Genomic DNA, 12341 nt, shown 5'->3' with positions numbered 1-12341 from the left:
TATGTTAAAAAATACTTTAGTAAAAGTCGAAGTACTGGTTCAACTTCTCTACTTAAGTAAAAGTAAAAAAGTACAGGCTCTGAAATGTACTCAAAGTAAGAAAGTAAAAGTAGTTCTTTGGAGGATGTTTCTACCTGCTATTTTTGTGTAAAACAAACCGAACCTCATTATATATTATTGTAATAATATAAAATAGTACATGAGAATACAAATGTTATTCCAATCTAAATTTTAATTCTAATGAATGCACTCAGCTTGAATCTGTTATGTAGGACACAAACTGTGAAAGGGAATTTAAACACAGCTCTGTTCTCTGTGTCCTCCATAGTAGAGGGTGACTGTGCCTCCACCTAAACTCCAACATGAGGATACTCAGGGGTTACAGTGGGATTCAGAAGGTGGAGGAACCCTAGGATCAGCTGTAGTGGCTCTGCATGGGGAGAAGAATCACAGCTTTCTATTGTGAGCTGCAGTAAATGATGTTGGTGTGCAGGCTGTGATCAGCTGACCTGCTGCTGCTGCTCTGAGGTTTACTGCTCTGTGTGGATGAACTGAACTCACAAAGATGTAACCCAGTATTTCACAGCTATCTGAGCTGATCTCCATCCCCTACACTGACAGCATACAGGCTGTAGAAATGTTGGATTCAGTGAATGAATCTCAGCATCAGCAGCTTTGATTCAAACTCATCTCTGCTGCACTGATGTAACCTGTAACTCTGACCATGAACACAAACACTGTGCTCCAGTCCAACACAGAGCTTTACTGTAAATACAGTACAACAAACTAACCTATTTATTAAACACTAAATTGCAGCATTTTCATAGAATCTTTGAATTACACAAAGTCAGCATACTTCAGTTTGTTTTCCGGTCCTTACCTTTAAATCTAACCTCTCTTCTTCCTCTCCTGTCCTCTTTCTCCATCTCTGAGTGAACTTCTCTCTCTTTGCTCTCCCTGAAATACAGCAGCTCTTCTTTTAGCTAGCAGACACACTGTGTGACAAACTGCACACACTTTGTGTGTTTGCTGATATTTGTTGAGCATTTAGAAACGTTGCATTTACCTGCCACACGTTACTCCCTTCATGCTCGTTCCTCTTCAGTAGCGCTAGCTAAGCTGTTTATGTGCCGCAGCGCAACTTACGGACTCGGTCCGGCCCGATTATAGCGCTATAAATGATACATTAATTATATGGGTTTGCGTATTTAATCCCTTTGTACGAGATAAGCCCCGATGATGGAGGATACGCAGTACGATTGTCTCTTATATGTTATTATTCCTCCATTTAGGCTCAGATCGTTTTATGTTTGAAGGCGCACTGACCGGAAATGCAAATTTCTCTCTGACGTTAAAAAGTAACGAGTCTGTTTGAAAATGTAAGAAGTAGAAAGTACAGATACTTGCGTAAAAATGTAGGGAGTAAAAGTAAAAAGTAGTCAGAAAAATAAATACTTAAGTAAAGTACAGATACCTGAAAAATCTACTTAAGTACAGTAACGATGTATTTGTACTTCGTTACTTCCCACCTCTGGACTTCACAGAGTTTTTCTAACTGGACTGAGCTACCTTTATGTGTATTTTATTTTTAGGTATTTCTTAGTAGTTGTTTTAAAAATGTAAAGTGCAGCTTACTCCTGACCGTTATTTGTATTGGATTTTTAAATCAACATGTCCCAGGGCTTGCGGGACATGTTGTAATATCAAAAGAGACTTATAATGTCTTACATGTAAATGCATTTTAAAAAGAATAAATGAATAGCCCCATTATTACATATTTTTCTATGTCATATTTTGGAACCAGTAGCCTATTGAGCGCATTCTATTTAATTTAGCCCCGGAGCCTATGGCTGTGTTTTTGTGTTACTAAGTGCAGCTTTCAGCAGGCTGATGAGAGCAAATCAAATTTGTCGTCGGTCAATTTGAGATGTGCTGTCCGTGGTAATTTCCCGCAGCTTTAGTAAATCAGGACGGAGGAGGACCAGAGGAGAACGCGTTCATCTCAGGACCTCCCTTACCGCCCGTCACCATGACAACAGCCGTGGATGGTGGCTATAGGGGGGCGGGGGGGCTTGCAGAGCGGAGACAGGTGTTGCTGGCGTTTGCGCATCGCCGGTGAGCTCGTTTGGCAGGATGGGAGCTGAGGGAACACCTACACAACCCCGCCACAGTTTCCCATGTATTCTGCAATTTTGCTTTTCAAAACACGGAATTTGATTTGCACTGGGAACCAACTGAACGCCGCCATGGTGCACCACTCGGGCTCAATCCAGTCCTTCAAGCAGCAGAAAGGTTTGTGGATGCTGGGAAAAAATTCAGGGTGTCGAGCTATGATTTCTGTCTTTTTTTTTTAGCCGAGTGTGGCTACTTTTCTTCTGTTGTTGAACAGTTTATGTGTGAAATGGTACTCGGAGGTAATGGACTCTCCGCTTGCTGTTAGTGTGACGCACAGTTGGAAGCTTTGCAGCCTCGTCCTCCTGGGAAGAAGCCCGTTTCTGAAACCTGTACTTTGATATTTTACCCAATACTTTATGTTGCACTGACAGTCTTACCCCTGTCTTTATTTTTAGGGTCCAGCCTAAATAATACATTACAAGTCGCACTGGTCAGCAACTTATCAAAAACTATTTAAAGCACATTTGTTAGATCTACTGGTTCACAAAGAAAACGGTTTTCTTTATTTTTTTTCAGTTAAGGCAAGAAAAAAAAAAGCCTAGTGTCTGATCTTGTCCTCATATCCATGCTCATATGAATGAGTAGACTCTAACTAGTGTTAATATCCAGTTGTGCTTTGAGGGGACAAAGACAAAAACACAAACTATTCTAGATGCATGCCAGATAGTTTGTGATGTCTTTGAGGAATTGTTGCATTGAACCTTTTCTGACAGTAATTTAAAAATTAAGCTGTTTAAAGTTCCTGTAATGCAGTCAAAATGGAAACACTCAGACTTCATTTCTTTGTGTTGGTGTTCTCTTGGGTTGTTTGCATTTTGGATATGGGATCATGTCACACAGAGGACAAACTGTACTGTAGAGGCAGGATGCTTTGTGTTCCTGTAAATCTACAAGTAAATACCAATGCCACATACCACCGTTTCTAAGTGCAGCTTGATTACACTGCTGGGCCAGTATTGATTTTACACCCTAAGTAGGGTTCCTTAGAGAAAATTAGTGCTTCTTCAATGCGTTGTGGCTCTTGCTGTCTAAATTTAGAAAAAGTGTGATGAAAGGTCTTAATTTCCATGCTGACTCAGGCCAGTAAACAGGGAGCAGTTATTTCTTTGTGCACCTGGCTGAGGATGAGACTATGCTGAGCAGCTCCAGTCTCATGACTGGGGGATGCCCTGCTGAAGAGGGTGCTCTAGATCACTTCTTTTTGAGTGTGGACACAAATATGGCCTTTTTTTTTCTTCTTCAAACTCATTTCTCCTATGACCCACATGCCTGATATGGGTTGTTTTGATTTTTGTTTGTTTTATCATGTAAATTGTTGTTCTAATCAGTTTTTTATTTATTTTTTATTTGTATTAATGCATCAGAGAAAATCCTAGATTGTAACATTTTATAGCTTAGAATAACCAACTCCTGACTTCCATAGGATTATATCAGATTTATGTTAAAGTCTGTAGCCTGGAGGACCCACTCAATATTTCAGTGGCCGTTAAGTGCACCATTAAAATGAAAGCGAAGGTGGTGAATTTTGGCTCACAAAGACCTGCTGAAGCAAAACTCAGCAATTATATCGCACTTCCTCAAACACAATCAACTGCAGAATATGCATTACAAGGCTTAGCGCTGGAAATGCTTGTTCACCATGTGAAAGCTAAGCATTTGTAACGTTGCTACAGCAAAGCCATTTTAGCTGTGTAGGTAATCACAAAAATCAGAAAATGTATTCCAAAATCATCTGGAAGGCAATATAAGGTACTTTATCAGGGAGTTGAGTTATTCTCCAAATTTCAATTAAAATGCACACTGCTGAACTGCAGGTTAGAAAAAGGGGCTGAAATTTAGCACGACAAGGATGTCCTTTTCGTCTTGCTTTTAAAAATATCTCACTCAGATGATCTAAACAGGAAAACACAGCTACAGTTAGTCTTCAGCTAAAGTGACTCATCTGATTTGTGCTTTCAAGGATTTGAGTGAATTTCACATGCTCTTTGGCAGGCTGATCATGAAGTCAGATTTATCTGCAGCATGCTGGTGGATCACACTGAAGCCCTGAACACTCTGCAGAAAGTTCATTGCTTTAAGCATATAAAAATTTAAAGGGAACCCAGTTCTACAGTCAAAGATTTAAGTCTGAGCTCCGTGCTTCGGCCTAGTATTGTGCACTTTGGTAAGAAGCATTTAGTCCTTACAGCCAGCTTTTATTATAGTTTGTGTCTTCTGTGTCAGGTCATAGTCTGCTCATCTTCAACAAGTGGGTTGCTTTTATCTTTAACCCAATAGCCCTCATTAGCTGAAAAGAGATCAACTTTGATGTTTGTGTGCTCTTGTAGGTGGATTGCATCTTTAGGGCTGAGACTGTCCTCCATGTGACTTCAGCTTTCTACAGTAAATGTTTAAGTTTGTGCATGCGTGCGCGCGCGCGCGTACGTGCATGCGTAGGTAAACCTTTGCTTCCACAGTCTGGGGCTGACCACCTGTCCTCTTATGCAAGCAGACAGATGGGTTTATAGACACAGACATTAATTTCAGAACAGATAATATTATCCATCTGTTATATTTAAATAGGCTACTGTAGGATGTTGGGGGCAGACATCAGCTTTGTGTGAACCTTTAAAATGTGTCTTGTGGAATTTCAGCATGCTGGGTAAACATGCATGCATTTACAAAATAAAAAACAAAGAGTCTTTTCTTCTGCGCGCGCGTGTGTGTGTGTGTGTGTGTGTGTGTGTGTGTGTGTGTGTGTGTGTGTGTGTGTGTGTGTGTGTGTGTGTGTGTGTGTGTGTGTGTGAGCGCGTGCACGTGTGCACGCTCTGGCAGTTAGCAGCTTCAACACTTTCACAGTCTTTAAATAGTCGGTGCTTGTTTGGTTGCTAGGTTATAAGAACAATGCAGGCAGAAGTTCTGCTGGAGCTCAAACATATTTAATCACATCTACAAAGCCCGTGGAGTCTGAGGACGTGGCGGCATTTTAAACCAAATCTCTGTGCACTTTATGCTTGATGTTGCACACTGAGAGCGTAGCTCATCAGGTGCGTATGCGCAAACACAACAGAGGCTTTGCAGAAAATCTTGTGATGTAGTAGAATCAGAAGCAATCGGGGGCATAAGTGGATAGTGTGACGTAAAAGCAGGGAGGGAGTATACAGATTGGAAGAGAAAGAAGATGTTTAATCTCCTATAATGATGCAACCCAGAGGTCTTGCCAGGATTGTATAATAGGATCCTGAATTGTGTAAACAGTGGGTAAAATGTGCCATCTGTGCGAAGGTACGTCTGTGGTCAGGCTGTCCGGCTCAAATGCACGTGACAGACAGGCGACAGACAGCAGTGTCTGTGGAGCTAATTATAACTGTTATAATTTATATTAAAACAGTTTTCTGTTGGCCAGAGTATGTAATTACATCCACTATGATGCCATGTTTGAAAGAAAACATGGAAATCTCCAAGCAGGTAAATACTTTTTACAACACTGACTATAATGAAACAGTAAAAATACACAATGTAATAAGATACTGAATGTTTTATATCATGTTATATCAAATACACTCCTTAATAGATAGATAGAGCTCCACTGGTGTATTCTTGAGTATTAAAAGAGAAAAATAACATCTGTATAGCAGCTTGAAATATTTGTGAATTATTTACATTTACAGTCAAAGCAATTAAAGTTAAAATGTCCAAATTTAGCCTCTTGTGAGACACTCATGCAATCCCTACCAGACAATTCCTGCATATCAGTCATCATTTGTTTTTTGTGCACCTTGAGTACTAGGAATAATATATGAGCCCAGTATTCAGTAACAGCTAAATATTGCTCTTGGTACTCCATGTGAACTGAGCTCGTTGTGTATGTTCTCTGATATGCTGCCAATCAGAGGATCGCCACAGGAAAGTAGCTTATTATTATTTCCCTGACAGTCTAAGTTATATTTTTCCAAATAATGCAACATTATTTTTAAAATCTGCACTTAAGACTTAATTGTGACCCAATGCACAATCTATTTTCAGCCTTTATTTTGATAGGACAGCAGAGCGTACATTAGGGATAGAGTGAGGGGGGGAATGACACGCAGGAATTGGTCTGTGATGGACTCACAGGCTCAGGCCCCCGCAGCCTTTCAGCATATGGGTCACTCGCTCAACCAGGTGACATATAGCATTGGCTGCAAAGCCTATATTTTTTAAGGTGCTGTAGCCTAATACCACTCTTTAACCATACAATTCATTACACAAAAAGTACGAGGCCCGAATCAGTTATTAGAGCAAAACTAAAAGGTGAACAAATGCCATGGATACTGCTATGTGTTCGATTGAGCTTAGGGACGCGTTATTGTACTCTGCTATAGATCTATTAATTTGGCAAGCATGCGCTGAAAACAATCCACCACCCTTTGCCATCTAAAAGCTTTGAAGACTGTTCAAGGAAGCAGTTTGCACCAACATTCTCATATGACTCATATCATTAAAATAGCCTTCATACCATATTTTACTGGCAAGGCCTGATAAGGGACAGATGAATGGGAGCTCCTCACTTAAGTGGCTTTGCTCTCTGTCTTACATCTCTTGTTCAGGTCTTTCTAATTAAATGAGCTTTCCAAGGGGGTGGTGTATCTTCAATGCTTGGTGAAGCATTAAGCTTTGGAAGCTTAAATTTTAGGGCAGTCTTAAATGCTGTGAAGATAAACATGCCTTGAGGACTCTGTGGACATTACTCGGCAGTGTTTTAAGTGGGGAGTCTGTGTCATACTGTGTATGAAAAAGAAGTGTGGGGCGATGGTGACCTAAACAGCGTGTTCAACTTTTTTGGGGTGGAAAAGTGCTTTGTGAGTTTAGCAAAGCAGTTCATTTAAAGATGATATCATTTTGTGCTTCAAAACAGCGTGCCATCCCCACAGTAACGTAAATGTTAGTCTGTGGTCGTGTATCATTGTGTTCCTGAGGCGATCTTTTCCACAGTCTAATCATCCTATCGCCTCCCTGTGTAATCAGCAGTAACTGTTGCCATCATCTTGGGGGTATAACACAAAAAAATACAAACAGCTCTATCTCACTAGCACTGCTGAGACACACACACAAAAGCACTGTGGAGTTTATTTCCCACTCACAGCATGATGACAAAGAATGGAGGCTATACCAGCGGGAAAACCTCCTTAACATTACAGAGGTGAATGATTTCATTTACTATCGTGAACACAAGTGGACAGATATCAGCTGAACAGCTAAAACGGTGTGAAGTCCTAACATTTGCTGGCTCTTCATTTTTTCTTTATGCCTGCAGGTGTTTCATTCTGCTTTTATGCTTGTAAAATGGCTCACCCCTCTTTCCTCCTCTATTCATCGTGCACGCCCCACTCACAGCAGGCTCTTTAACCACAGATGCCCGCTTTAAAAAGAAAGGGCATCTGTGATAAACGTGTTTCTGCGATTGCAATAAGTTTCAATTTGAAATCAAGCCGGCAGACCCAAACACACTCCCTCTGCTCTCTGATGATGATGGATCAGTGTAGCTGCTCTCCAAACGCACATTCATTTCAGAGCAGAGACGTGAGCTTGAACTTCTGCGTGGGCGCCCAGACAGGTCTGTGTCACGAGTGTCAGTTATATGCAAGGATGCTGACATGAACCTCTAGCAGATTAAATATATTGTGAACCTCACAATGATGATAATAATAGCGCGTCAAGCACAAAATTGCCTTGATTGGAAAGCTGTCACCACCATCCAGTGGCACAACCGTAGTGCAGAGAGCTTCTGTTGTAGTGTTCACAACCAAAACAGCTTTTTGAAGATCCATGCTCTTTGACTTTAGCAGCCAGTTGGTACTTCCTTAAGTGATTTCAGAGTATATTCTACTGTGGCCAGGTTTCATGTCCATGTCGAGTATTGTTCAGGTAAACACTGTGAACTCACCTGACACCAGGCAGAAACTGTGGGCTTTGATGTCTACTTGTACAGGATATTACAGACACTGAACGAGTCCTCAGTGGCCCTCTCACCGGATATGGCATGAACAAGAACCAGTTGGATTTTGGTGATTTAAGCAGTGAACATGTGTGATTTCCCTTCACAGCTCATCCCAAAAGACTCTTTGAACCTCATCAAGTCTGCCAAACATAACAGAGACCCCATCGTGCACTTGGCTGAGTATTCTGACTGTGCACAGACCAGTACTTGTGAGCCTGCAGATTTTCTGACCTCAATGCACATTTGTTTTTCACGCACTATATACTCCTTAGAGGAGGTGCATTTGTTCATTCCCATGCCCTGTTGTCTCTGAGGCATTTTACTGCAAATGCTAAGTCTGATGATGATTGAACTCTAAACCTTTCACAAGGAAATTAGTTCATAGCATTGCTTCAGTACTCTTGTCAGGGTCTGTTTGGGAGGTGGGGTTGTTTTTTTTCTCCTGAAAACAGTCAAACTGGAAAACTATGCACAAGTAGGTTTAAGGTCATCCAGAATTTCACTATTTAATTTGTGAGGTGCTTGGAGAAAAAGCTAACAGTGTACAACTACTTAAGGTAGTTGCTGGTCACGAGAGTCAATCCAGCACACACAGTGGTGGTGTGGTGGAGAAGGTGCAGTTGCATGCTTGAGGTAAAGGTAATACTAGATACCATTTCATTATGATAATCTAACAAACTGTGTTTGTCATTGATCAGGTTCTAATAAATGAAAGTGGTGAAAAATAATGTTTACTTCCTTATATGTTTCCACAGAAGAATTCTATGTCTCTCAAGTTAAACCAAGCTAAACGCTACAGTTAAGAATCAAAGTTAAGTTAAGAATCTGAGTGCACTCAGACCACATTATCAGATTCTGCCAGAATTTTTATTTTATTATATTTATTTCATTAGAAAAACATGAAGTATTCTACATTGTTAAAGTACAGTAAAATATAACATCTGTATCATCAGTAATGCTGATTTGCTTTTCAGTGATTTTTAACAAAAGAAATACCTTTGGGTCAAGTGTGTTTTCTTTTGAGATACTCCTGCTGTTTTTTACCAGACCACACAAAGCACATACTCAAAATTATAACGTTTTCAGTGTAAATAGAAAAGCAATTAAAACCTCCATTATCTATAAATCACCATGTATCATGAAAAAAATATATTAATTAAATCACCATGGTGATCTAACATGCAGGCGTAGCTCACTTTGATATTGTATAAAGACGTATATTATTTTAAGATGTCAGTATAAATATAATCTAATTTTCAAATGCAATTTTGGCTGATTACTGTGTTATTTTTTTTAATAATCTGATCACTCCAGTTGATGAAATCCTTTACTCCCCAACCCCAGCATTGTTTGAAAAGACCTTGATGCAGACTATTCTTAATTTGAAAGCTGTGACAGTGAAAGTGTTATGAGCTGAACAAGGATGAATAATTCAAAGTGTAGAATGAAGAAACTTAGAGGCATGATGGGAAACAGCCCACTGACCTGAATTCTCTTTGTGCAACATCCTTTCAGATAAAGTTTCAATGCCTCAGGACTCTCTCAGTGATTGTGGACAAATGTGACATCCTACACAATTTTACATCAGTTTTCACAGCGCTCTTTTTGCTTCTTTTAACATCTCACTCCTTGTATTTCATTGCAAAAATCTTTGCTGTTTTTTTAGATTAATTGCTTACTCTTCCAGCTGCCTCAGATTATACTGGCTGCTTCACACTTAGACACATAGTGGTAGTGCTGTGAAACTGCCAGGTGTACACCAGATTTATCATAATCATAATATCAGAAATAATCAAGAGGAGCATAACGATCTGATAAACAGCCTCCTGTCTTGGCAGTGTGGAGGCAGTAATACAGTACAGAGTATACAATCGAAAAGGCACATGTACAATATCATGCGCACACACGTGGATAGACCAGAAAAATCCTTTTAATCTCACATTAGAAGACCGTCACGGACAAGCTGCAGAGGAGAGATCCAAATCCCGGCTCACGACCTTCCCCGAAGCTCGTCCAGCTCCGTGTCAGATGAACCTGAGTGGGTGTTTGTGAGAGCGCACAGAAACTGTCTTCGAGATTCTGTTTTATGCTGATGCAGAGAATTTGGAGGTGTGTTTTTTAACCTTATCCCCTCGCAGCAAGCGTCATTTCCCTGAATACTCAATGAGTCGTGTACAAAACGTGGACATGCACACATGCGCATACAGTCCAAACACACACACAGGATTAACTTTCTCCTCACAATCCAGTTTTAGTCAGAACACGGTGAGATTAAGCATGGGATTTGACATTAGATGAACCCTTTTTATATGTCTTACATGGTATCTTCAGGCGGTCCTGCACCACTGCGCTGACAGTGGTGCAGAGCACATAGATGAAATTAGGCCATCATTCTGGACCAGGCAAGTAATTGTCAGATAACTATTATTATAACCCTAATATCCACAGAGTCTGAGAGATTTGAATGTGGGTTTTTTCCCCATCTCTAACTAATCTCATATTTCCATGGAAGCAATTTCACACAATATCAACTCCCAATTTGTGGGTCTATTTTAAACTTTGAGAGCCCTTTGGGACCACTGAGCAGTCCCCCTGCAGACCAATTAGCTCACTTTGCTCTGAAGTATCATCTCAGACATGTTGAACTTTGCTGATGTCTGTTAGAATAATCTGGGCCATTGTTTGACTTTTTTTTTCTCTTTAGTCTCTATGCATAAGCATAAGAGACTAAACGAACAGGGTCTGCTTATAGGACAGTTATATTGTATAAGATACATTCACTCTTCAGGCTAATCTACTGTGACCAGTACACTAAAGGCCTCTAGCCACTTAAGCTCTCCATGATTTACTCCAGTCACAAAGTAAAACATGCTGTTGCTGCATTTGTTGCTGAGAGAAACAACCCTTTTTGCTAACTGGACTGTAAAATATCTGTTTTTTGAAATATCATTGCAAATGTAATTGGCACAGCAACGCTCCCTGCAGAATAAGTGCTTGACAACCTGCAGCTCAGTACTGATTTTAAATATTGGAAATCTGAAATACTGAAAGTTCTTGCAGAAGCAGGTCTCACATTTGCCATCTTGAAATGGCTTTGGGAACTTATCTGGGCACTTATTTTGACTCATTATCTTATTTAACTGTAGCTTTAGTGGCCCCTGGGGCATGTATCACAACCTGCATAGGAACACCAGTCAAATCTGGCAGTTAAAAAAGTTGGCAAACTTTTCTCCAAAATAAAATTTTAAAAAGATTTCTGCCCCTGGAAGTTGTACTTCTTTGCCGTTGAGTCGATTTATCCCTCAGAGTTCAGTCTCTGCGTGTCACATCTCTCTCCTATAATGTCACTGAAACTGAGTGAAACATTAAACATGATCAAGAGGAACCGAATACCTTTGTGCTCCCATGTTGTTATGAGACAAATTACGTGACAGAGGCAAAATTTTTTTCCTGTTTTCTCGTGTTGTGTTTTGCTGACTGTTAAGATTTCAAATTATTTTTAAATTTGCCTCCTGAATGGAGTGGATTTTAGCTGCAAGCATAATTTTACTTTAATGCACACTGAAATTTCAACAGTTTTTTCACTTTAATTATTCATTGTATATGTGAGCTCACGAGTTTCATTCATTTCATGTCTGTGGGGTTATACAGGGAATGAACAGCATGATTAGTGGCTCCCTGGCCTGCAAGCTTGCATATAAAACTAGCTCCACTTAATGCTGAAAAATCCTGTGATGGCTGGCCGAGTGTTGAAAGCATCAAAGGTCATTAAGTTGATTCACAGTAGGAGCTTGTTTTTTTTTAATCTCCCCTTTTTCTTTATAGCAGTAGATTAATGCTGCATATTTACAGTAATAATCATAAACTAGAGAAATATGTAGAGCAGCATGGTAATTCCAACTTTAAAAGGAGAAATTATAAAAAAAAAAATGCAAATCTGCACTGGGCTATAACCCTTTAAAATCGGGCCTCTCGCAGAGCAGCCACTGTGGCCTGGTTGCCAAAATGGACCTTGTTTATATTCAGTTGTTTCTATAGACAGAAATTTGAAGCCCGCTGACTAGTATGCTGACTTAGCCTATGAAGGCAATGGCCAATTTTCCATAGAGTCCAGTTTTGGCAACATTTATCAGGACAGTTTAGAATGGATTTCTGGCTCACGACTTTCTGTCCTGTCCATTAGTGATTATTTACAAATGCAGATCAT

At 40.0% G+C, this 12341-nt stretch overlaps 1 protein-coding gene across 1 annotated transcript in view; it reads left to right on the top strand.

Annotated features, from left to right (window-relative positions):
• The first annotated feature begins 2132 nt into the window (after positions 1-2132).
• ano3 (anoctamin 3) overlaps positions 2133-12341 on the top strand; it is a 38200-nt gene continuing 27991 nt past the window's right edge. The window contains exon 1 of the mRNA XM_030731129.1: positions 2133-2292. Coding sequence (XP_030586989.1) covers positions 2178-2292 — 115 coding nt within the window. The 5' untranslated portion in view covers positions 2133-2177. The remainder of the gene's footprint in view (positions 2293-12341) is intronic.

Source organism: Archocentrus centrarchus, chromosome 6 (assembly GCF_007364275.1).
Source record: "Archocentrus centrarchus isolate MPI-CPG fArcCen1 chromosome 6, fArcCen1, whole genome shotgun sequence".
NCBI classification, from domain to species: domain Eukaryota; kingdom Metazoa; phylum Chordata; class Actinopteri; order Cichliformes; family Cichlidae; genus Archocentrus; species Archocentrus centrarchus.
This window is presented reverse-complemented; position numbering and strand designations above follow the sequence as displayed.